The 27,476-nt window shown below is 44.6% G+C and overlaps 1 protein-coding gene across 1 annotated transcript in view; it reads right to left on the reverse strand.

The window, feature by feature from the left end:
• Positions 1-9,471: 9,471 nt before the first annotated feature.
• LATS1 (large tumor suppressor kinase 1) overlaps positions 9,472-27,476 on the reverse strand; it is a 66,081-nt gene continuing 48,076 nt past the window's right edge. The window contains exons 6-8 of the mRNA XM_069769514.1: positions 24,856-25,038; positions 22,553-22,659; positions 9,472-10,680 (exon numbers count right to left, since the gene is read on the reverse strand). Coding sequence (XP_069625615.1) covers positions 10,165-10,680; positions 22,553-22,659; positions 24,856-25,038 — 806 coding nt within the window. The 3' untranslated portion in view covers positions 9,472-10,164. The remainder of the gene's footprint in view (positions 10,681-22,552; positions 22,660-24,855; positions 25,039-27,476) is intronic.

Genomic DNA, 27,476 nt, shown 5'->3' on the forward strand with positions numbered 1-27,476 from the left:
ATAATAATGCAATTTGTAATAAAATTTGATGTATTTAACATCCAATAAAAGTATTTTGTGCATTTCTTTCACAATCTTCAGTTGGTGGGATATTCAGGATCCAGCATCAATGATTAAGCCATGAAGCCAGATATGGAATTGGAGCATTTTTAACCCTGTGCTGGAAGACAGGACAGAGCAGAGATGACGAAAGCGTTACTGCACAGTTAGTACAAGTTCACAATCTTCCTTGCATTTAGATAATGGGGGTCAGGTCTGCCACTAGGAATTTCGGGGCCCCCTTGAGACTCGGCCCAGGCTCTAACCCAGCCCCTCCTCCACCCCTCAACCTGTCCACAGTCCCACCGCCCTAGCTGGGAAAAACTCCATTTCTGCACAACATCCTCACCAATCACACATTAACAGTTCCCATCACCAGATCACATACATAGCCAGGAGCTTTTGTTTTGGCCAAAAGATTTTTTTAATCCGCCACCACGACAAGGTCGACTCTTTTGGCCAAACCCTACTCTATCCTATTAATCATTTGTTTAAATATCGAATACAATGTAGGTATATTTTTATTCATTTTTCAATGTTTAAAATGACCAAAAATATCACAATAATACCACATACAAGGGACAAATACCACCGCTTCATGACCAGACCATATTATTTTTATTATTATATTACCACCACCGTGACCGAATACTACATACTAGGAATAAATACTGCCACACCATGACCAGACAGCATATTACCACCACAGTGACCGAATACTACATACAAGGAATAAATACCACCGCACCATGACCAGACCACATATTACCACCACGTAGTGACCAAATAACAGCACATACAAGGAACAAATACCACCACACCATGGCCGGACAACTTATTACCACCACATACAGTAGTGACAGAATACAATACCGATTATTAATTAAAAAAAAAAAAAAAACAATACTAATATCACCATAAGTGTTATTATACACAGGAGATCTGTACTTAGTATGCAGTGTCTGTGTACAGATAATACAGTGATTAACGGTGACATTTTACACAGGAGCTCTGTATATAGTGTACAGTGTAAAGGTAATACAGTGATCACTGGTGACATTGTGCACAGGACCGCTGTGTATAGTACAGTGTCAGTGTACAGGTAACACATGCTCACCGGTGACGTCTCTAGGTGAAGTCCTTCATCTTTGCTTTTCATCTTCATCCAGCAAAGACCACCATCACTTCTTCCAGCCAGGGCTCGTCTCTGCAGGAAATAACACAGTTATGTAGAGCACGGCTTGCAGAACACATTGCTTTATTGTTTCCAAATATATATACTACATCAGATGAAGAAAAAAAAAAAAAGGCTACATAGTGTCACTCTGCACAGCAACAGGACCCTCCCATTTAAAACAGTATCCTCAAAAATTAAAATAAATATACAACTGCAGTAATAATATCCCTTAATTAGCCCCTATGGTAATAATATCCCCCATCCTGGCCTCCGTGTGTCTCTTTCCTGGCTCCAGCCATATTTTCTCCCATCCTAACCCCATATGTTCTATCCTGACCTCATCAATATCCATTCTGCCCCCATGTGATGTCCCATGATCCTGCTCCATGTGTCCCATGACCCTGCCCTATCTGTCTCCATTGTATCCATACTGCCCCATGATCCTGCCCCATCTCTCCATCCTGCCCAATGATCCTGCTCCGTCTCCACCCTGCCCCATGATCCTGACCCATTTGTCTCCATCCTGCCCCATGATCCTGCCTCACTTTTCTCCATCCTGCCCTGTCTCAGTCCTGCCCCGTGTCTCCATCCTGCCTCCTGTATTTCCATTCTTGCCCCGTGTCATTTTCCCCGTGTCTCTATTCTTCCCCTATGTCTACATTCTTCCCCGTCTCCCATCCTGCCCCTTTCAATTAAAATATAAAAAAACCCATTCTTACCTTGCTGCACTGCTGTGGGGAAATTCCCTCCACGCAGTTCAAGCGCGCACTCACTGGCGAATGACAATGACATCCTGCCCCCGAGGAAGCCCACGCGAAACGTGCATTGGGGCTGCACTACTTAGGTGACCACAGTGGAGATTATGGGTAAGGGCATTATTTGACACCCTCAGAAATGTGAATGGATCTTAAAGTGATACTTAATTTCTTGCTGGGTTTCAGTGTGACTGGTCAGGTTGTTGTTCTGATCTATATTGATCTATTTATTTTTTTTTGAGCAGTATAATTTCTCCTACCAGTGACATTTCTACCTAATGCGAGATTACTTCATGTACTAGCACTTTCTGATGTAATGGTGTTTCTGTCCTCCCATCCATTTTGATATATGCGGCTTCTGGGTGTTACACCTGCAATGTAAGCTATTCCACTTTGTCTATTTGATTATTTTCTGTGGTTACTTTGTGTTGTCTACCTGTAAATTTAAATTATGATTTTGATTTTATTTTGGACTTTTGGTGCTCTTTTTCTATTGTGTTGTTTGATTATCTGAGAGTGTCCTGGGCTAATGTAGCACCCCTATCCAAAAATAAAAAATCATATTTTTTCACAAATATGATCTTTTCGCCCCCAATTTTTTATTTTCCCAAGGGTAAGAGAAGAAATTGGACCCCAAAAGTCGTTGTGCCATTTGTTCTGAGTACGCCGATACCCCACATGTGGGGGTAAACCACTGTTTGGGCGCATGGCAGAGCTCGGAAGGGAAGGAGCGCCATTTGACTTTTCAATGCAAAATTGACAGGAATTGAGATGGGACACCATGTCACGTTTGGAGAGCCCCTGATGGGCCTAAATATTGAAACCCCCCACAAGTGACACCATTTTGGAAAGTAGACCCCATAAGGAACTTATCTAGCTGTGTATTGACAGCTTTGAACCCCCAAGTGTTTCACTACAGTTTATAATGCAGAGCCGTGAAAATAAAAATTATTTTTTTTTCTTCACAAAAATTATTTTTTAGGCCCCAGTTTTGTATTTTCCCAAGGGTAACAGGAGAAATTCGACCCCAAAACTTGTTGTCCAATTTGTCCTGAGTACGCTGATACCCCATATGTGGGGGAAGAACCACCGTTTGGGCGCATGGCAGAGCTCGGAAGGGAAGGAGCGCCATTTGGAATGCAGACTTAGATGGATTGGTCTGCAGGCGTCACATTGCATTTGCAGAGCCCCTGATGCACCTAAACAAAACCCCCCCCACAAGTGACACCATTTTGGAAACTAGACCCCCCAAGGAACTTATCTAGATGTGTTTTGACAGCTTTGAACCCCCAAGTGTTTCACTACAGTTTATAACGCAGAGTCGTGAAAATAAAAATTAATTTTTTTCCCACAAAAATGTTTTTTCGACCCAATTTTTATTTTCCCAAGGGTAACAAGAGAAATTGGACCCCAATAGTTGTTGTCCAATTTGTCCTGAGTATGCGGATACCCCATATCTTGGGGTAAACCCCTGTTTGGGTGCACGGGAGAGCTCGGAAGGGAAGGACCAGTTTTACTTTTTCAACGCAGAATTGGCTGGAATTGAGATCGGACGCCATGTCGCGTTTGGAGATCCCCCTGATGTGCCTAAACAGTGGAAACCCCCAATTCTAACTGAAACCCTAACCCCAATACACCCCTAACCCTAATCCCAACCATAACCCTAACCACACACCTAACCCTAATCCCAATCGTAAATGTAACCCTAACTTTAGCCTCAACCGTAACTTTAGCCCCAACCCTAGCTAACTTTAGCCCCAACCCTAACTTTAGCCCCAACCCTAGCCCTAACCCTAATGGGAAAATGGAAATAAATACATTTTTAATTTTTTTCAATGTTTCCCTAACTAAGGGGGTGATGAAGGGGGGTTTGTTTTACTTTTATAGTGGGTTTTTTTATGATTGGCAGCCGTCACACACTAAAAGACGCTTTTTATTGCAAAAAATATTTTTTGCGTTACCACATTTTGAGACCTATAATTTTTCCATATTTTGGTCCACAGAGTCATGTGACGTCTTGTTTCTTGTGGGACGAGTTGACGTTTTTATTGGTAACATTTTCGGGCACGTGACATTTTTTGATAGCTTTTTATTCCAATTCTTGTGAGGCAGAATGACCAAAAACCAGCTATTCATGAATTTCTTTTGGGGGGGGGGGGGGCCTTTATACCGTTCCGCGTTTGGTAAAATGGATAAAGCAGTTTTATTCTTCGGGTCAGTACGTTTACAGCGATACCTCATTTATATGATATTTTTTAATGTTTTGGCGCTTTTTATACGATAAAAACTATTTTATAGAAAAAATAATTATTTTTGCATCACTTTATTCTGAGGACTAACTTTTATTTTTTCGCTGATGATGCTGTATGGCGGCTCGTTTTTTTGCGGGACAAGATGACATTTTCAGCGGTACCATGGTTATTTATATCCGTCTTTTTGATCGCGTGTTATTCCACTTTTTGTTCAGCGGTATGATAAAGCGTTTTTTGCCTTTTTTTTTAACGGTGTTCACTGAAGGGGTTAACTAGTGGGACAGTTTTATAAGTCGGGTCGTTACGGACGCGGCGATACTAAATGTGTACTTTTGTGTTTTTTTTTAATGTAGATAAAGAAATGTATGGGAACTATATATGTATATATACATACTATGTATGTGTATATATATATATTTTAGGGTTGTGCGACTTTTACTTTTTTAAGGTCGAGTCGGGTTTCGCGAAACCCGACTATCTCAAAAGTCGAGTCGAGTGAAGTTGGCCGATTATCGCGAAAAGTCGGGGATCGACCAAAACACGAAACCCAATGCAAAGTCAACGGGAAATATCTCCCTCTCAACAGAAAAGCTGGTGTTACACATTGCAAATCGCTACAGCGCACAAGCGAGAAGATGGCGATAGGCATGCACGCCCCTAAGACCTATGTCATCACTCTGCCCACGCTCCTTCATTGGCTGAAAAAATGGCGCCAAATGCGTCATACGAAACGCGACTTTGGCGCGAAGATCGCCGACCGCATGGCCGATCCCACACTAGGATCGGGTCGGGTTTCATGAAACCCTACTTTGCCAAAAGTCGGCGACTTTTGAATTTTCGCTCAAGCCTCATATTTTTTCTTTATTTAGTTTTTTTTTTTTTTTTTTACACATCTAAAAATGTTTTTTTTTTTTTACTTTGTCCCAGGGGGGACATCACTATAGTGACAGATCGCTGATCTGACACTTTGCAGAGCACTGTGTCAGATCAGCGATCTGGCGTGCTCTGCTGCTAGGTTACCAGAGCCAGCTCTGGACCCGGAAGTACTCCCTGCAGGACCCGGAGAGACGTTAGATTATACTCACCCAGGGGCGGTCCTGCTCCGATGGGTGTCTCAGGTCCGCTCCGGCGCCTCCCATCTTCATTCCATGACATCGTCTTCTGGTCTTCACGCCTCCGGCGCAGGCGTACTTTGTTTGCCCTGTTGAGGGCAAAGTACTGCAGTGCGCAGGCGCCGGAAAGGTCAGAGAGGCCCGGCGCCTGCGCACTGCAGTAGTTTGCGTCGTGAAGACCAGAAGAGGACGTCATGGAATGAAGATAGAAGGCGCTGGAGCGGACCCGAGACACCCATTTGACCGGACCAGCAGCAGGACCGCCCCTGGGTGAGTATAATATAACCTCTTTTTCTCCTCTTTCAGGTAACATCGGGGGCTTATCTACAGCATTACAGAATGCTGTAGATAAGCCCCTGATGACGGTGAGCTTACCTCACCATCAATTTTGGGGATGACAGGTTCCCTTTAAAACATGGAAGAAACAAGCTGACTGTCAATCTTTCTCAGTCTGGGCTCCATGCAAGATCTCACCTCGTGAAGTAAGGACGATTCTGAGAAAGGTCAGGAATCAGCCCAGAACTACACGGGAGGACCTGGTCAATGACCTGAAGAACACTCGGATCACAGTGTCAAACATTACCGTTAGTAAAACAGTACACTTTCATGGATTAAAATCGTGCAGGGCTTGCAAGGTCCCCCTGCTCACACTAGCACATGTCCAGGCCCATTTTAAGTTTGCTAATGACCACTGATGATGATCCAGAGGAAGCATGGGAAAAAGTCATGTGGTCACATGAGACCAAACAGAACTTTTTGGTATCAACTTCACTCACCATATTTGGAGGAAGAAGGATGAGTATAACCCCAAGAACAGTCCCAACCATGAAGCATGGTGAGGTAAACATGATACTTTGGGGGGTGCTTTTCTGAAAAGGGGACAGGATGACTGCATCGTATTGAAGAGAGGAAGGATGGGGTCATGAATCGGGAAATTTTGGCCAACAATCCTCTTTGAGGATGGGTCGTGGCTGGATTTTCCAGCATGACGACCTCAGACAACCAAGGAGTGGCTCTGTAATAAGCATTTCAAGGTCCTGGAGTGGCCTAGCCTGTCTCCACACCTGAACCCAAGAGAAAACCTTTGGAGGGAGCAGAAACTCAATGTTGCCCAGGAGTGGGCCAAAATCCCTGCTGCAGTGTGTGCAAACTTGATCAAGAACTACAGGAAATGCCTGACCTCTGGAATTGCAAACAAAGGTTTCTGTACAAAATATTTAGTTATCTATTTATGTAAAAATATACATTTTTTTTTATTTTAGAAAACTTGAAAGAAAAAAAAAAAAAATCGGCAGTGTATCAAAAACTTATTTTCCCCACTGTAAGTATAAGTCATGATGATCTGGGACCGTGTGAATAACCCATCTGGCTGCTTCCCTGCTGCATGTCCAGCAGTATCTCCTGAATCTGAACCTATGCTAAAAACTTTCAGCTCCAGCACAGAAAAGGACAAAGTGCAAGAAACAGTCACGAGTCAATCACGATTGCTTCGGATGCCAAACTTGTCAGGTCCAGTGTCCACACAGCAAAGAAATGGGCAGACAGAGGATTTTGCTGGCACAACGTGGGAATGTAGGTAGTTTTTCTTTCCACTGCGAAGATCAAATTACCGCACTTATCGATTTTGACCACAGTGGACAGTCTCTAACATTTACAACGTCATGAAGAAGCTGAATTTGGGAAAAGGACATTTAATTGGTAACCTAGGCGTTTCTAACCTTTATGCATATGCCAATGATTACATTTGCCCACACTGAAGGTGGGCAGTTGCCAATGATGTTATGACCACATACTTGCTGAGATGCATGGACAGTCGGCAGGTATCGGGCACAAGTCTTGCTCATTTGAATATAATACGTGGATAATCCTGCTTACGTGTTGGCAGGCGTGTGGTGTCTTATCATCATTGACATGGCTAATCTCCGAAGCAGTAATTAATAGTGACAGACCGCCCATTTCAATTGCTTTCAGTGGTCAAGCGTTATTTAACACTAGATGGTGGCCCGATTCTAACGCATCGGGTATTCTAGAATATGTATGTAGTTTACAGCCACGTAGTATATTGCCCAGACACGTAGTATATAGCACAGACACATAGTATATAGCACAGAGACGTAGTATATAACACTGCCCAGGCAGTATATAAACCAGGCCACGTAGTATAGAGCACAGCGATGTAGTATATTGCCCAGCCACGTAATATATACCACAGCCACGTAGTATATAGCACAGCCCATATAGTATATAGCACAGAGATGTAGTATATAACACAGCCCATGCAGTATCTAACAGAGCCCACGTAGTATATAGCAATGTGGGTACCATATCCCTGTTAAAAAAAAAAAAATGATTAAAATAAAAAATAGTTATATACTCCCCTTCCGTCGACCCCTGGATTCAGCCCAGGCGTTTACCGATGCTCCTCGCGACACTCCTGTCCCAAGAGTGCATTGCGGTCTCGCGAGATGATGACGTGCGTTCTCACGAGACCGATACGTCATCATCTCGCGAGACCGCAATGCATGGACCGGTCACCAGAACGTCGCAAGGAGCGGGAAAGGCCTCGGCTGGATCCGGGGGCCCACGGAAGGTGAGTATATAATGATTTTTTATTTTGTTTATTATTTTTAACATTAGATCTTTTTACTATTGATGCTGCATAGGCAGCATCAATAGTAAAAAGTTGGTCACACAGGGTTAATAGCAGCGTTAACGGAGTGCATTACACCGCGGCGTAACGTGGTCCATTAACGCTGCCATTAACCCTGTGTGATCGCTTACTGGGGGGGGGGGGGTTGGAGTATGCACTGCGGGCACTGACTGCGGGGACTAAGGAGCGGCCATTTTGCCGCCGGACTGTGCCCATCGCTGATTGGTCGCGGCAAAAAGGCCACGACCAATCAGCGACTTGGGATTTCTGTTACAGACAGAAAGACGGAAGTAACCCTTAGACAATTATATAGTAGATAATGTCTTATTAATGGCAATGGGATTGTCCTCTATTTGAGTATCTCCATTTTTACTGAAACAGGGCTACATAGAATAAAAAGACGCTTAGAAATACCTCCCTGAATAGGGCCGTTGCAGCGATTGACTCGGTACGTCTGCGGCCATTTGTGACAATGTAATGTCATCTCACCGCTGCTTCATCACTTTCCTCAGATATCCAGGGGAGGTGCAAGCACTGCTGCCTATTAGCAGCTGCTATGCTAGATGAGCACTACAGCCCGATAATCAGATGCTGCCAACGGTCCGCAATGGCACAATTTGCATTAAATGCCTAGGAAATTGTGAGAAAAGCAGCCAATTAGCAGGCACTGACTGGCTGCAGCAGTCACGTGATTGTCTTAGGACTGTCGGCAGGTCCGTGTCACCAAGATAGCTGGAATGATGCCATTCTGGGATGTGATATATGATTTAAAATATGATAATGTATTATAATACTCAATTATAATCATAGTATTACAATATTAGCAAATACTTCCAATTAGAAATGTAGTATAGTTCTTCTAATAAGCTATGTTGCTGGCCCCATGCGTAGGGTATTGCAGTAGCTTAGGTATCCATGGTTACGACCACTCATAGTGACAGTTAGTTGTTAGTGGTCATAACCATGGATACCCAAGCCCCTGCAATGTAATGAACAATGAGAAAACGACATCGCTTATCAGAAGAACTAAACCTCATTTCTAATTGGAGGTATTTTATAATGTTATTACACCTACTACATTTTGGGATAGGATCTTGGAGATGGAAATATCCCTTTAAATGGGTTGTCTGGCGTCATTCACTTTCACATTGGAGGTGTCAATGACGTTACTACACCCCACGCCTCCCAAGACTTCAGCACGATTGTCCACATGTCCTACTCTAATGAACAGGATAGGTGAATGATACCTGCAGACTGGTCATACATCTCGGCAGTTGTAAACTTCAATGGCAACGGCTCACCTTTGATGTGGAAGTGAGCAGTGCCGATCACCCCTTTAAGCAGAATAAACTATCAAGTTAAAGAGAAAGAAGTCAAAGGATCTGCCTTCCTGGAGAAAAAAAAAAACAAAGGTTTCTTCAATGCGAAAACTACCAGAGTACAATCATACCACATTTACTGTGGTTGAAGCAGAACCAATGAAACGTTAAGATTCCATAAGGTTTAATATGGACGTGTTTTGGTAGAAACGGTTAGTGGATTTCTTTTCATGAATGACATTGGAGAATCTATATTTTCTCAATACTTTCCATAAGATGCAGATGTCGCAAACAATTTGATTTTTTTATGAGGCCTTATAAATAATTGAAATTACATAAATACATAAATTGATATATATAACCATTATGAGAATTTTAATGAACAATATATATATATATATATATATATATATATATATATATATATATATATATATATATATATATATATATATATATATATATATATGTCCCTCATTGTCTTGCAAAACTTGTACCTTTGCAGTTTAAAATTAAATTAAACCCTTTAGTCCATTCTGAAGAACTATGCCCCGATCTCAATAAAACATAAGGGCAATCTGAAAACACAGAAACATGTAAAAACAAGGTGCTGTGAGAAGAAAAATGTTTGTTTTTTTAGATTTAAAACTGAGTGGGGATGAATTCCAGCATCACTCTAAAATGAGGAGCAGCAACAACTATTGCTTAAATAAGTCTCTTATTAAGATTCGAATTTTGCCGCTGGTGCTGAAGCACTACAGGTCGGACTCCTCCGTGATTTTCCAGGTTTCCTATGGAGCAGAAGCTTCGCCTCACACCACAGCATATACGGGTCATCCCCTAGATCCAATAGTGGCTTTTTAGACATATACCAAGTCTCTGTTTGGAGGTCTTTTCCCACCATGACCACAATCCTCTACTTCAGACTGTTGATAGCCATTCCCCTGTGCTTCATCATAGTCATATTCAAAGGGCTTAGGATAGTTGTATGGGTGTCCATTATCGTCAAAGAATCTCCGGAAAGTGAACTCGTAGAATGCATGCTCAGGGTGTTTGCCATTCTTATACCACCCGTTCAGGGTGTCATTTTTATTTCCATCCTTGTCTTCATCGTTCCACAGTTTGTCTGGATCTACTGGGTCAAAGTTTGAAGTGTCCGTGGAATGAGTAATAGTGGGAATATATAAGGCAGGTTGCTGGCGCAAGTCACTAGAGAAGTCTATGCTCTTAAAAAAAGGGTGAGCTTTAATATCATCAACGCCATTCTTGCCCAAACGGTCCTCGGGGCCCCTGCAGAGCTTCACAATCAAATCAGAGGCTTCTGGGGAGAGTTTGGCTTGGGGAGGGATATGAAGCGTTGTCTGCCATTTTATTACCTGAAAGAAAGAAATAAAAATGTAATTCTATGTCACAGAACCTGTCACTGGATTTTACTGGCTGGACCACGAGCCATCACCTATGTTTAGTCTAACACTACAACATTTCAAAGAAAAATAGTTCAATGCTCGGCTGCGGATGAGGCGACAAGACCAGGAGGCAAATCCCACTGTCATGAGCCGCCCGCTTGCAGCCAGACAGGTCTCTTCCTATACACACAGGTCTGTGACCAGTCGACTTAACACTAGATGCACCTTCAATCGTGCTGTTGTCTGAAATGCCGCAGTGTTTCAGAGGTTATGATGGATGTTTAGACTCTGATGACGTGGATGGGGCAGCAAAAAGCAGCTTACATCTTCCCTTTACTTAGAATATTAACCCCTTCATGACTCAGCCTATTTTAACCTTAACCCCTTAATCCCATTTGACGTACTATCCTGTCAAGGTGACCTGGGACTTAATTCCCAGGGACGGGATAGTACGTCATAGCGATCGGCTGTGCTCACAGGGGTAACGTGGCCGAGTGTCAGCTGACTACCGCAGCTGACATCCAGCACTATGTGCCAGGAGCGGTTACGGACCGCCCCGGAACATTAACCCCCGCTACACTGCGATCAAACATGATCGCAGCGTTCCGGGGGCATAGGGAAGCATCGCGCAGGGAGGGGGCTCCCTGCGGGCTTCCCCGAGACCCTCGGTACAAGGCAATATGCTCACCTTGTACAGAGCGGATCCAAAATGGCCACGGGGCTGCATCCGGGTCCTACAGGGAGGTGGCTTACAAGCACCTGCTCAGAGCAAGCGCACCTGCTCAGTGCACAGCAAAGTGTCAGATCAGCGATCTGTCACTTTACTGTGATGTACCCCCTGGGCAAAGTAAAAAATAAAAAAATAAAAAATATTTACATGTGTGTAAAAAAAAAAAAATCCTAAATAAAAAAAAATATATATATTTTTTGTTCCAATAAATACATTCCTTTATCTAAATAGAAAAAAAACAATAAAAGTACACATTTAGTATCGCCGCGTCCGTAACGACCCGACCTATAAAACTGTCCCACTAGTTAACCCCTTCAGTTAACACCGTAAAAAATAAAAATAATAATTAAAAAAAAAAACAGGCAAAAACCAACGCTTTATTATCATACCGCCGAACCAAAAGTGGAATAACACGCGATCAAAAAGACTGATATAAATAACCATGGTACCGCTGAAAACGTCATCTTGTCCCGCAAAAAACGAGTCGCCAAACAGCATCATCAGGGAAAAAATAAAAAAGTTATAGTCCTCAGAATAAAGCGATGCAAAAATAATTTTCTATCAAATAGTTTTTATCGTATAAAAGCGCCAAAACATAAAAAATTATATAAATGAGGCATCGCTACAATCGCACTGACCCGAAGAATAAAACTGCTTTATCCATTTTACCAAATGCGGAACGGTATAAACGCCCCCCCCCCCCCTAAAAGAAATTCATGAATAGCTGTTTTTGATTATACTGCCTCACAAAAATCGGAATAAAAAGCAATCAAAAAATGTCACATGCCCGAAAATGTTACCAATAAAAACGTCAATTCGTCCCGCAAAAAACAAGACCTCACATGACTGTGGACAAAAATATGGAAAAATTATAGCTCTCAAAATGTGGTAACGCAAAAAAATATGAAAAGCGTCTTTCAGTGTGTGACGGCTGCCAGTCATAAAAATCCGCTAAAAAACCCGCTATAAAAGTAAATCAAACCCCCCTTCATCACCCCCTTAGTTAGGAAAAATAAAAAAAAATTTAAAAACATGTATTTATTTCCATTTTCCCATTAGGGTTAGGATTACATTAACGGTTGGGATTAGGGTTAGGGGTGTGTCAGGGTTAGGGGTGTGGTTAGGGTTATGGTTGGGATTAGGGGTTTGTTGGAGTTGGGGTTAGGGGTGTGGTTGGGATTAGGGTTAGGGGTTTGTTTGGGTTAGGGTTTCAGTTAGAATTGGGGTTTCCACTGTTTAGGCACATCAGGGCTCTCGAAACGCGACATGGCGTCTGATCTCAATTCCAGCCAATTCTGCGTTGAAAAAGTAAAACCGTGCTCCTTCCCTTCCGAGCTCTCCCGTGCGCCCAAACAGAGGTTTAACCCAACATATGGGGTACCAGCGTACTCAGGACAAATTGGACAACAACTTCTGGGGTCCAATTTCTTTTGTTACCCTTTTTTTTTTTATTTTCACGGCTCTGCGTTATAAACTGTAGTGAAATACTTGGCGGTTCAAAGTTCTCACAACACATCTAGATAAGTTCCTTGGGGGGTCTAGGTTCCAATACGGGGTCACTTTTGGGGGGTTTCTACTGTTTAGTTACATCAGGGGCTCTGCAAATGCAACGTGATGCCGGCAGACCAATCCATCTAAGTCTGCATTCCAAATGGCGCTCCTTCCCTTCCGAGCTCTGCCATGCGCCCAAACGGTGGTTCCCCCCCATATATGGGGTATCACCGGACTCAGGACAAATTGGACAACTTTTGGGGACCAATGTCTTCTGTTACCCATGGGAAAATACAAAACTGGGGGCTAAAAAATAATTTTGGGGGAAAAAAAAATTTTTTTTTATTTTCACGGCTCTGCGTCAAACTGTAGTGAAACACTTGGGGGTTCAAAGCTCTCACAACACATCTAGATAAGATCCTTAGGGGGTCTACTTTCCAAAATGGTGTCACTTGTGGGGGATTTCAATGTTTAGGCACATCAGGGGCTCCCCAACGCAACATGGCATCCCATCTCAATTCCAGCCAATTTTGCATTAAAAAGTCAAACGGCGCTCCTTCCCTTCCGAGCTCTGCCATGCACCCAAACAGTGGTTTACCCCCACATATGGGGTATCAGCGTACTCAGGACAAATTGTACAACAACGTTTGGGGTACAATATCTTCTGATAACCTTGGGAAAATAAAAAAATTGGGGACGAAAAGTTAATTTTGTGATAAAATATATTTTATTTTTACGGATCTACATTATAAACTTCAGTGAAGCACTTGGTGGGTCAAAGAGCTCACCACACATCTAGATAAGTTCCTTAGGGGGTCTTCTTTCCAAAATGGTGTCACTTGTGCTGGGTTTCAATGGCGTCCCATCTCAATTCCAGCCAATTTTGCATTGAAAAGTCAAATGGCGCTCCTTCCCTTCCGAGCTCTGCCATGTGACCAAACAGTGGTTTACATCCACATATGGGGTATACGGATACTGGGGTCCATTTTCACCTGTTACCCTTGGTAAAAATAAACAAATTGGAGCTGAAGTAATTTTTTTGTGAAAAAAAATTAAATGTTCATTTTTTTTTTAACATTCCAAAAATTCCTGTGAAGCACCAGAAGGGTTAATAAACTTCTTGAATGTGGTTTTGAGCACCTTGAAGGGTGCAGTTTTTAGAATGGTGTCACACTTGGTTATTTTCTATCATATAAACCCCTCAAAATGACTTCAAATGTGATGTGGTCCCTAAAAAATAAAAATACTGTTGTAAAAATGAGAAATTGCTGGTCAACTTTCAACCCTTATAACTCCCTACCAAAACATTTTTTTTGCTGATGTTAAGTAGACATGTGGGAAATGTTACTTATTAAGTATTTTGTGTGACATATCTCTGATTTAAGGGCATAAAAAAATCAAATTTGATAAACTGCGAAATTTTCAAAATTTTCATTTTTTTCACAAATAAACGCAGGTAATATCAAAGAAATGTTACTACTACCATGAAGTACAATATGTTTCGAGAAAATAATGGTCAGAATCACCAGGATCCGTTGAAGCGTTCCAGAGTTAAAGGGACAGTGGTCAGAATTGTAAAAATTGGCCCGGTCATTAACGTGCAAACCACCTTCTGTGCTTAAGGGGTTAATGACCTGGCCATTTTTTGCAATTCTGACCAGTGTCCCTTAATAACTCAAGAACGCTTCAACGGATCCTAACGATTCGGAGACTGTTTTTTTGTAACATATTGGGCTTCATGTTAGTAGTAAATTTAGGTAGATAATTTTTGCGCTTGTGAAAAAAAATCTGAAATTTGGTGAAAATTTTGCAATTTTCAAATTTTGCATTTTTATGCTGTTAAACCAGAGAGTTATGCGACACAAATTAGTTAATAACATTACCCACATGTCTACTTTACATCAGCACAATTTTGGAAACATTTTTTTTTTTGCTAGGGTTAAAATTTGACCAGCGATTTCTCATTTTTACAACAAAATTTACAAAACCATTTTATTTAGGGACCACATTTGAAGTTAGTTTGAGGGGTCTATATGGCTGAAAATACCCAAAAGTGACACCATTCTAAAAACTGCACCCCTCAAGGTGCTCAAAACCACATTCAAGAAGTTTATTAACCCTTCAGGTGCTTCACACAGCAGCAGAAGCAACATGGAAGGAAATAGGGATTTTTGTGTTACTCACTGTAAAATCCTTTTCTCCGAGACGCTCAGTGGGGGACACAGGACTCTGGGTGTATGCTACTGTCGCCAGGAGGCAAACACTAAACATAAAAAAAGGTTTAGCTCCTCCTCTGTCATATACACCCTGACACGGGCCGAAAGCAAATCCAGTTTGGTGCAAAAAAAAAAAGCAGTAGGAGAACAAATATAACAGTCAGCATTAATACAGAAACAACATATCTAGAAAACGACCCTACCGACTGATAAAGTCAAATAAAAAAAGAGCCATCTGGCTAACAGGGAGGGAGCTGTGTCCCCCAATGAGCGTCTCGGAGAAAGGGATTTTACGGTGAGTAACACAAAAATCCCTATTTCTCCTTCGCCTCATTGGGGGACACAGGACTGTGGGATGTGCTAAAGCAGTCCCTGGGTGGGAAATTGACTCACCGGAGTAATATCCAGGCATCTGCCGCCTATAGGTGCGCTACCGCTGCCTGAAGAATCCTTCTACCCAGGCTTGCATCTGCAGAAGCCTGAGTATGGACATTATAGTGTTTGGAAAAGGTATGCAAACTGGACCAGGTTGCTGCCTTGCAAACCTGTTCTGCCGAAGCCTGGTGCCGAAGCGCCCAGGAAGCCCCCACTGCTCGAGTGGAGTGAGCTCCGATTCCGTCCGGAAAGATAAGGCCCTTGACGCGGTAGGCCTCCTGAATAGCTGATCGTATCCACCTTGCTAGGGTGGATCTTGAAGCAGCGAGCCCCTTCCTGTGACCCTCAGGAAGGACAAACAGCGCATCCGTCTGCCGAAAAGGTGCCGTCCGAGAAATGGACCTCCTACGTGTGGCATTGTCCGATTGAATCCGGACAGGGCGGCCTGCTAGAAGAATATGAAAATGTTGTAGCACCAGCTGAATCGCCCGATCTCCAATAGATTGATCGGGAGGGTTGACTCTCGCGAGGACCAGCGTCCCTGGGCTGTGTGGTGGCAAAACACTGCTCCCAACCGAAAAGACTGGCGTCTGTCATCACTACCAGCCAATGGGCTGGGGGAAAGGATTTCCCTTGTCGTAGAGAAGGGCTCGTTGACCACTATGCAAGAGCCTGTCTGACCTGGAGAGACAGACGGCACCTGAGGTTGAGAGAATACGGATTCTTGTCCCATGCTGCCAACAGTGCATGTTGGAGAGGACGGAGATGGAATTGCGCAAAAGGTACTGCCTCTATTGCCGCCACCATCCTTCCTAAAACCCTCATGCAGAACCGGATTGTATGGTAGGTCGGCCGGCGAAGGATTCTCACCTCTTTGCAGAGGGTCAGGACTGTCAACCCTTGTGAGGTATTGAAGATCATCCCTAGAAAAGAGATTTTCTGAGATGGCACAAGGGACGATTTTTTTTTAGATTCACCAGCCACCCTAGGCGAGAAAGCGTATCCAGAGTAATGCTGACATTTTCCTCGCAGGCTCGAAAAGACGGCCCCTTGATAAGGAGATCGTCTAGGTATGGCAAAACGAGTATGCCCCGGGAATGCAGGATGGACACCACTGCTGCCATGACCTTTGTAACTACCCAGGGTGCGGTGGCCAGCCCGAAAGGTAAGGCAGTGAACTGAAAATGTAGGCTGCCTGCGGCAAAACGTAGAAATTTTTGATGCGAAGGGAATATGGGAATGTGAAGATAAGCATCTTGAATGTCTATTGAGGCTAAGAATTCTCCCTTTTCCATTGCCGCAGTGACTGACCGGAGAGATTCCATTTGAGAGTGACGAATGTTGACAAACCTGTTTAAACTTTTTAGGTCCAGAATGGGCCTTATGGATCCGTCTTTTTTGTTAACCATGAACAGCTTGGAATAAAACCCCTGAAATCTCTCTTCGTTCGGGACTGGAATGATGACCCCGCAGAGCCGAAGGGATTCTATAATTCTGAACAAGGCTTGTACCTGGGATCCCGAAGTGGGAAGACGGGTGGGAAAGAACCGGCATGGGGGGAGACTGAGAAATTCTATTTTGTACCCTGAGGACACTAGATCTCTTACCCACCTGTCGTGAAGAGCCATGAATGATGAAACAAGAGTAGACAACCGCCTACTCTGTCGGAGGCGATCGGATACCGCCTCCAGTCATTTGGCCGAAAACCAATGGACCTAGATCCCCTTGACGTTGGTAGCTGGGACCGCATTCTTCCCAACGGGTCGGCCCTGTAGGAGATCTGATGATCTCTGTCCTGATTAGGTCGACCTGGGCCAGCGGGGTTTGACGCTGGGGTCCACCTGGGGTTACGAAAGGATTTGAAACCAGCCTGAAACTGGCGACGAAAGGGTTGTTTAATCTTTTGCTGTGGGAGAAAATTGCTCTTCCCCCCTGTTGAATCAGAAATGAGCTGATCCAGTTTTTCCCAAATAATCGACCACCTTGATAAGGGAGAGTTGTAAGGTATTTTTTCGAGGTAGAATCCGCCCGCCATGTTCTCAACCAAAGAACCCGTCTAATGGCAATTGCATTTGCGGCAGCTAATGCCGCACCATTCGCTGCATCCAAAGATGCATTGATCAGGTAGCTCCCAGCTAGGTCTATCTGACTTGACATCTGTTAACTTCGCCGGTAGGTCCCTCTCCTGTAGAGCCTTAGTTAAAGTTTCTGACCAAGATATCATGGCCTTAGCTACCCAAGTCACCGCAAAAGAGGAAGAGAGGGCCGAACCTGAGGCCTCGAAAACTGCACAGGCCAAACTTTCTATGAGCCGATCAGTTGGATCCCTAATAGAGGAACCGTTGGGAATGGATAACAGTGTGTTGGAGGCCAAACGAGAAACAGGTGGATCTACCGACGGGGATTCTGCCCACTTCTTACGCACGTCAGGTGCAAAAGGGTATCTTGTATTTAGAGCCTTTTGTCCCGAGAATCGTCTGTCCGGACGCTCTCTATGCCGTTGGACTAAGTCATCAAACTCAGGGTGAGTGGAAAACACCCTATGAGGCTGCTTGATCCTTTTGAACGATACCTTATGACCCGAGGCCAAGGTAGATTCCTCCTCTATACCCAAGGTTTGTTTGACGGCCTCAATTAGGCTGTCTACTGACTCCTGATAACCAGGTGACTCAAAATCGAGGGACCCTTCAGAATCGTAGTCCAAACCCTGTTCACTAACCTCCGCTGGCGAGGGTAAACGAGAGACCGAACTAAAGGATACAGATGCACCTGATGGCCCGGGAGACGCTGTATGGGTTCGCTTCCCCCACGTCTGCCTAGTGAGAGTGCGGCCCCTGCAGGCCAGAGGTTCCAGTGAGTCGGAAGACCTCTCCAACGTAGAAGAACCACTGTCCCTGGCCCCAGCTGGGGTTTGGAGGGACTCTATTGCCTTGGTTATTGATGCCATAGATTGCGACAAGGACGTGACCCATTCCGGGGGAGAAAACAGTTTCTGCCTGAGTCGCAGGGGAGGGTTCCTGAGCACGTTCAGAATCGCAGGCCTCAGAGATGCTTACTCTGGGCATGTGGAAAAGTGGAACGACAGGCTACACATGTGGTATATAAAACAGTGTGAGACTTGGTCCTTCTAGGCATGGTCCTGCTGATGCTATAGCGTTTTAGATAGGCTACAAAAAAACAGATATGGCAGCTGTCAGGCTGGGGGGAGTAGCACATACCCCAGTTCTGTGTCCCCGTCTGTCCCGTGGAACCTGTCAGAGGGTGACGCAAAAGCGCTGTTCCCTTTAAAAGGAGCGCTTCCTTGGTGCGTGGTCCCGCCGGAAATGGCGTTTTCAGTCCACTGGCCTATGGGGATCTGAAGTCGTCCTAAAAAATTTTTTTCGGTGTTGCAGGGCGCAGAGCCGACGGCCGATGATGCAGATGGAAGGGGCGGGGCTTCCGCCCTCGGCCTAACACGGCCGAAGCCGGGGCCTAGATTTTTCTCTCCCACAGCCAAGGGAGAGGGAGGCGGGAGGATGACGTGGCCGATGACACGGGCGGAAGGGGTGGGACTTCTGCCCACAGCCTAACACGGCAGAAGCCGGGGACTAGGTTTTTCTCTCCCCCAACACACGGGGAGGGAGGCGGGGCCCGCCGGCCGATGATGCGACCGGAAGGGGCGGGACTTCCGACCGCGGCCTGACTGTCGGCAGACGCCAGGCGTAAAAATTTACCCGGACCTGCACGAGGATGAAGAGGCCGGGATCCCTGCGGAGTGGTGCTGCCAACGGCAGAAAAAAAAAAACCGCAGCGCCCGCTGTCCCCTGGATATTGCTGCTGCAGGAACCCTCCCAGCCCCCCACCACGCGATAGAGCTTAAGGTTAGAGGGGGGCTGTTATAAAGGACGGTGCAGGCACCCTAACTCCATCTTCCCTTCAGGGGATGAGGAGAGGGACTGTCCGCCTCCTCTATCACCGCTGTCTACGCATTGGTGATGCAGTGGAAGCGCACGGACAGTACATATGCACCTGTACAGCATAGGGTTTTGTTACCTTAGGGTGGTCAGGGCCGAGTCCGGCAAGGGGTCCCACGTGCTTGCCCGTTGTTGGTTTGGGGAGATCGGACCCCTTCAAAAGGGTCCGTCGCCCCTGTCTCATTTCCATGTGAAGAGAAGGAATATTGAGAGTTTGAAAATCAGACGTGTGCCTCCTTCAGACACGAAGCATAAACTGGGTTTGCTTTCGGCCTGTGTCAGGGTGTATACGACGGAGGAGGAGCTAAACTTTTTTTATGCTTACTTAAGTGTCAAGCCTCCTGGCAGCAGTAGCATACACCCACAGTCCTCTGTCCCCCAATGAGGCAAAGGAGAAAAAAATGGGATTTCATGATTTGAAATGGATTTCACCTTTTAGTCACAAAAATGATCTTTTAACAAAAATGTTTTTTATTTTCCCAAGGGTAAAAGGAGAAGCTGGACCCCGAAAGTTATTGTACAATTTGTCCTGAGTACGCCGATACCCCATATGTGGGGGGAAACCACTGTTTGGGCACACGGCAGGGCTCGGAAGGGAAGGAGCGCCATTTGTCTTTTGAATGAAAAATTAGCTCCAATCGTTAGCGGACACCATGTCCAGGGGAAACTAGACCCCCCCCAAGGAACTTATCTAGATGCATAGTGAGCACTTTGAACCCCCAGGTGCTTCACAAATTGATCCGTAAAAATGAAAAAGTACTTTTTTTTTTTTTCACAAATAATTTCTTTTAGCCTCAATCTTTTCATTTTTACATGGGCATCAGGATAGACACACGGCAGAGCTTTGAAGGAAAGGAGCGCCATTTGACTTTTTGAATGAAAAATTAGCTCCAATCGTTAGCGGACACCATGTCGCGTTTGGAGAGCCCCTGTGTGCCTAAACATTGGAGATCCCCCACAAGTGACCCCATTTTGGACACAACCTCCCAAGGACCTAATCTAGATGTGCGATGAGCACTTTGAACCCCCAAGTGCTTCACAGAAGTTTATAACGCAGAGCCGTGAAAATAGAAAAAAAAAATTTTCTTTCCTCAAAAATTATTTTTTAGCAAGCAATTTTTTATTTTCACAAGGGTAACAGGAGAAATTGTACCCCAATAGTTGTTGTCCAGTTTGTCCTGAGTACGCTGGTACCCCATACGTGGGGGGGGAACCACTGTTTGGGCACACGTCGGGGCTCGGAAGGGAAGTACTGACGTTTTGAAATGAAGACTTTGATGGAATGGTCTGCGGGCATCATGTTACGTTTGCAGAGCCACTGATGTGCCTAAACAGTAGAAACCCCCCACAAGTGACCCCATTTTGGAAACTATACCCCCCAAGGAACTTATCTAGATGTTTGGTGAGCACATTGAACCCCCAAGTGCTTCACAGAAAGAGCCGTGAAAATAAATTTTTTTCACACAAAAATAAGTTTTTAGCCCCCATTTTGTTATTTTCCCAAAGGTAGGAGAAATTAGACCCCCAAAAGTTGTTGTGCAATTTTTTCCGAGTACGCTTTTGCTCCATATGTGGGGCGCACGTCGGGGCTCAGAAGGGAGGGAGCATTATTTGACTTTTTGAACGCAAGATTGGCTGGAATCAATGGTGGCGCCATGTCGCGTTAGGAGACCCCCTGATGTGCCTAAACAGTGGAAACCTCTCAATTCTAACTCCAACACTTATCCCAACACACCCCTGCCCTAGCCATAACCCTATTCACAACCCTAACCCCAACCATAACCCTAACCACAAGCCTAACCCTAATCTTATCCCGATTTCCAACCCTAACCCTAATTACAACCCTAAGGCTATGTTGCCCACGTTGCGGATTCGTGTGAGGATTTTTCCTGTACAGTTTTTGAAAAATCCGCAGTTAGGCTACGTTCACATTTGCGTTGTGCGCCGCTGCGTCAGCGACGCAACGCACAACGCAAATAAAAACGCACCAAAACGCACGCAAAAACGCTGCGTTTTGCGACGCATGCGTCGTTTTTTGCCGAAATTTGGACGCAAGAAAAATGCAACTTGTTGCGTTTTCTTGGTCCGACGCTTGCGGCAAAAAAGACGCATGCGTCGCACAACGCAACAAACAAAAACGCATGCGTCCCCCATGTTAAATATAGGGGCACATGACGCATGCTTCGCCGCTGCGTCGCCCGACGCAAACTAGCATAACGCTAGTGTGAACGTAGCCTTAAAACGCACTGCGCTTTACCTGCGGATTTACCGTGGATTTCCAGTGGTTTTTTTGTGCGTATTTCACCTACGGATTCCTATTGAGGAACAGGTGTCCCGCACAAAGAATTGACATGCTGTGGAAAATACAACGCAGCTTTTCCGCACCATGAGCACAGCGGATTTGGTTTATCATAGGTTTACATGGTACTGTAAATGTGATGGAAAACTGCTACGAATCCGCAGCGGCCAATCCGCTGCGGATCCGCAGCCCAATCCTAACATAGCCCAATTCTAACCCTAGGTTCCAACCCTAACCCTAGGTTCCCACCCTAACCCTAGTTCTAACCATGACCCTAGTGGTTCCCTACCTATGAGGGTGATAAGGGGGGGGGGCGCCCCGAGTTATTTATTATTTCTACGCATGCGCCCGCCATTTTGGAAGATGGCAGCGCCCATGGAGAAGACGGACGGACCAAGGGGGGGGGGGGGGGTTTCACGGTGGCAGATCGCGGTCTCCAGCCATGGCCGATGATATTGCAGCATCGGCCATAGCTGGATTGTAATATTTCACCAATTTTCATTGGTGAAATATTATGATTGCTCTGATTGAAAGTGAACCGTCCCCTTGGGCTGAAGTACCACTCCCCCTGTCCCTGCAGGTCGGGTGAAATTACAGTTAACCCTTTCACCCGACCTGCAGGAGCACAATCATTCTTAGATTGGCACCGACTTTCATGACGCTGTGTCACAGGTCGGGAAGGGGTTAATGAGTCCCGAAGTGCATCATTTTAAGAGATTAGACAAGATATAAACATCTTGTCACAAAGATTTGTGATGAGAAATCTTTTTGGTCTTACTTTCATTTGTGTCTCCAGTGGTGACCCTGCGTGGAATGGAGCCTTCCCGACAAGCATTTCATAAAGGATCACTCCAACACTCCACCAATCACAAAGCTGCGTATATCCTGCAACAGTAAAAAGATCATTATTTTATAGCACCATAACAGCAAATGGCAGATCAGAAGGCATTTGAACAACTGCAGCCTTACAACGTGATCCATAGTGTATTGCCAGGATAGCTATGGATGCAATTTGTTACTTTAGTACAGAGACAGCTTAACCCCTTAACGACGGCCAATACGCCTTTTAATGACGGCAGTTAGGGGTACTTATTACTCAGTGTCGCTTTTTAACGGCGCAGAGAAATAAGGGCATAGCGCGCCCTCCAGCGTCAGAAAATCTCCTGGGTCTCCGCTACCGACGGTAGCGGAGACCCTGGAGAACATGATTCGGGTCGGTTTCTACCGTCCCCAGTCTTGGGATCGCTGTTATTCACCAAATAATGGTGATCGCAAAAAAAAAAAAAAAAAAAAAATCTGATTTCCCATTCATTTCTCTCTCTTCTGATATGATCTAGCATACTAGAGGAGAGAGAAATGGGGTCCCCGAGCCTTCCCCCCATCGGACGCTCCTGCCCTGTCCCCCGGCCCTCCGTTTCTTCTTTCTGGAAGAAAATGGCAGGCGTATGCGCAATGTGCCCACTGAGATCTGCCGGCTGGTACCTGGCAACAATAGATTTTTCCTACTGATTAATTTTGATCTTTGTGATAGACCCTATCACAGTGATCAAAATAAAAAAAATAGTAAATCAAATTCCCCATTGTCACCCCTTTAGTTAGGTAAAAATAATAAATTAATAAATAAAAATAAAGAATTTTTTCCATTCTTTGCATTTAGGAGTTGTGTTGGGGATAGGCTTATGGTTGTGGATAGGATTAGGGGTGTGTTGGGGTTGGAGTTAGAATTGGGGGGGTTTCCATTGTTTAGGTACATCAAGGGGTCTCCAAACGTGACATGCCGTCCGCCATAGATATCAGCCAAATTTGAGTTCAAAAAGTCGGCGTACTCAGGAGAAACTGCACAACAAATTTTGTGGCCCATTTTCTTTTGATAAACTTTTTTATTTTCACAAGGGTAAGTCTAAAGTGAATTTTTTGCGAAAAAAGTAAAATGTTCATTTTTTTCCTCCCACATTGCTTTAGATCTCGTGAAGCACCTGAATGGTTAATAAAATTCTTGAATATGGTTGTGAGCATCTTGAGGGGTGCAATTTTTAGAATCGTGTCAGTTTTGGGTATTTTCTGTCATATCGATCCTCCAAACTCACTTCAAATGTGATGTGGTCCTTAAAAAAAAAATTGGTTTTGTAAATTTTATTGGAAAAATGAGAAATCGCTGGTCAACTTTTAACCCATATGTTTTAATAAAAACAGTTGTTTTCAAATTTGACATGTGGGAAATGTTATTTATTACTTATTTTGTGTGACATGACTGATTTGAGGGCACAAAAATTAAACGTTTGAAAATTGCTAAATTTTCAACATTTTTGACAAACTTTCATTTTTTTATTAAATAAGCGCAAGTCCTATAGAAGAAATTTTACCACCATCATGAAGTACAATATGTCTCAATCAGTGGGATACGCGTTCCAGAACTATAACCTCTAAGTGACAGTGGTCAGAATTGTAAAAATTGGCTCGGTCACTAAGGGGTCCAGACAAGTTATCCTCATACCCCTCGCTTGGCACCAATAAAATAATAAAGCTTATACTCCCCTCCCGTGCGGACACGGTTCCTGCGGTGTCGGCATTCGCTCTCCCCAGAACTCGAGGGGCAATGTCACGCGGCCCGGTGCCCAATCAGTGCCGACGTCACTGTCCTCGCCTCTTGTCGAACCGAGCAAGCAGAGGAAATCAGATCAGCTGCAGCCAGGACTTCCTCTTCATGCTCGATTTGTCCAAAGGTGGGGACAATGACGCTAGCGCTGATTGGGCGCCGGGTCACATTCACTGCACGAGAGCCCTGAGGAGAGAGAGTGCCGACACCACGGGAACAGCGCCAGCACAGGAGGACAGTATAGGTTTTATTATTTTATGGGAGATCAACATTTTGATCAAGAAGGGGTTGTCCTAGTAGTGGACATCCCCCTTTAAGCTGTCTAGTGAGAATCTTTTTGGCCTCCAAAGAGAAGAACTGTAACATAGTTAGCATATTAGTGGTATATGATGTGGGCCTTGTATATGTACAGATATTATAGTGACAAAGAAAAGCTGGATTGATGCGCATTTTAAAAAGTAATTACATTTGATGTTTCTCTTTACCTGTACGCAAAAGAACTTCTGGTGCAATGTAGTTCGGGGTGCCAACCAGAGAGTGCGCCAAGCACCTTTGATGCTGTTTTGCCGCCCTCCACTCCAGAGGCTTAGGTCTGTCACTACATCTGCAATTTGCAAGATCACCCCATTCACTGCTGAAATCCATGCTGTCTTGTCGCAGGTGGTCACCTATGCCAGAACAGAAGTGCATAATCACAAAACAATGCCAGAAAATGCTCAATACCCTTTTACTAGTGATGAGCAAGCAAGCAAGCTCGAATCAAGCATCTTCGGCGTGCTCTAATTGTACGTTCCAGTCGGCATGGCTTTATGTCTCACGGCTGTTTGACAGCCACAACACATGAAGTGATTGTTAGGCAATCCTCGCATGTGTGGTGGCTGTCGAACATATTAGAGCATGCCGAAAATGCTCGATTAGTACTCAAGCATGCTCGGATAACACCTTATCCGAGCACGACCGCTCATCAACCTACTATGCAAAAAGAAGATTTAAAAAAATTGCATGGTGGCCAAGAGTTGATGGTAAACTTCAGTGTCTACATTCCCAGTCAGCAGAAGAGAAACAAAATGAGTAACTTCACTGGGTGAAACATTTTGTACAGCAAACAGCCCCATTTACAAGGTTTGTATGCAATGGTTTAAATCAGCGATCAGCAACCTCTTTTGTACAAATAGGAAAAGAAACACAAAGCTTGCTGGCCTGAACACTTGCCAAGGGCTTGATGGCTTTACCAAACGGTGTATTCTGAACACACTATTATACATACCCATCTGTAATCAGCCATCATCACCGGCTGCATCCACTGAATCTTAGGTGTTCCTGTATTATATGACCCTCAAAACAAGGCACTCTTAGAAGCAGATCCCAGTTACCATTTGAAGGGGTGGTCTACTTTTTTCAAATACCTTACTAGTGGGCATAGAATGGTGAAAACGGAGAGGAGAAAAAAAAAGGATATTGTATTTTGTGGGCTATAAGACGCACCCAAATTTGGGGGAGGAAAGGATTTTTTTTTAAATAAAATGGTGGAGCGTCTTATAGTGCGCTTTTACAATATACTGCTGCTGGCGGCCCTGCCGTTCTACTGGCTCTCTCACCCATCAGGACATATCAGGTCAATACTGCAGCCACTCATCAGATGTGGCCCTAACCCGCCATCCAAGCTGGGAGAGAAACTTAGGGTATGTGTCCATGTTCAGGATTGCATCAGGATTTGACACAGGTAAAATCTGTACTGAGGTCACTGGCAGGTCACCTGTGTGTTTTGACGCGTTTTTCATGCGTTTTTTTCATGCGGATTTCTGTGTTTTTATAAGCTCAATAAAGATATACAAAAAAAAAAACATAATTGTGATGTTATTTCTTGTCCAACCTCTTCATTTACATGCTCCATTGAAGAATGTTTACACACACAGACAGATAGATGATAGATAACAGATCTATCGTATCTTTCCATCAATATATCTATCGATAGATATATCTATAGATAGCTAGATATATCGATACTTAGGGTACCGTTACACTATACGATTTACTAACGATCACGACCAGCGATACGACCTGGCCGTGATCGTTGGTAAGTCGTTGTGTGGTCGCTGGGGAGCTGTCACACAGACAGCTCTCCAGCGACCAACGATGCCGAGGTCCCCGGGTAACCAGGGTAAACATCGGGTTACTAAGCGCAGGGCCGCGCTTCGTAACCCGATGTTTACCCTGGTTACCAGCGTAAAAAAAAACAAACAGTACATACTTACATTCCGGTGTCTGTCCCTTGCCGTCTGCTTCCCGCACTGACTGACTGCTGGCCGTAAAGTGAAAGCACAGCACAGCGCGCTGTGCTCTGCTTTCACTTTACGGCCGGCAGTCAGTCAGTGCGGGAAGCAGACGGCAAGGGACCTGACGGACACCGGAATGTCAGTATGTACTGTTTTTTTTTTTTTTACATTTACGATGGTAACCAGGATAAACATCGGGTTACTAAGCGCGGCCCTGCGCTTAGTAACCCGATGTTTACCCTGGTTACAAGCGAACGCATCGCTGGATCGGTGTCACACAGACCGATCCAGCGATAACAGCGGGAGATCCAGCGACGAAAGAAAGTTCCAAACGATCTGCTACGACGTACGATTCTCAGCAGGATCCCTGATCGCTGCTGCGTGTCAGACACAGCGATATCGTATCGATATCGCTGGAACGTCACGGATCGTACCGTCGTAGCGACAAAAGTGCCACTGTGAGACGGTACCCTTAGATAATAGATAGATAAATAGATAGATAACACCAAGCCTGATGTTTAGTATATCTATGTATCTATAGATAAATCTATCTATGGATAGATTATCCATCTATCTATATAATCATCTAAGGGGTACTTCAGTCTGTTTGTCTGTCTGTCTTTCCTCTCCTGTGCGCAGACTCGCCAGCACCCCCACTATACCACCGAGGTCGGCTTATACAGCGATGATTCCTGCACAACGCTGCACCCTCTGTCCGGACCTAGACGAGTATTTTGAGCGTCCTGCAACACAGGGTTACTATTATCAATATTTAACGTGTTACAGTTCAACTTCTACAGTGTATTCCATTACCTCAATACAGACCGCAT

The sequence above is a fragment of the Ranitomeya imitator genome, chromosome 5, assembly GCF_032444005.1.
Source record: "Ranitomeya imitator isolate aRanImi1 chromosome 5, aRanImi1.pri, whole genome shotgun sequence".
Taxonomy (NCBI): Eukaryota; Metazoa; Chordata; class Amphibia; order Anura; family Dendrobatidae; genus Ranitomeya; species Ranitomeya imitator.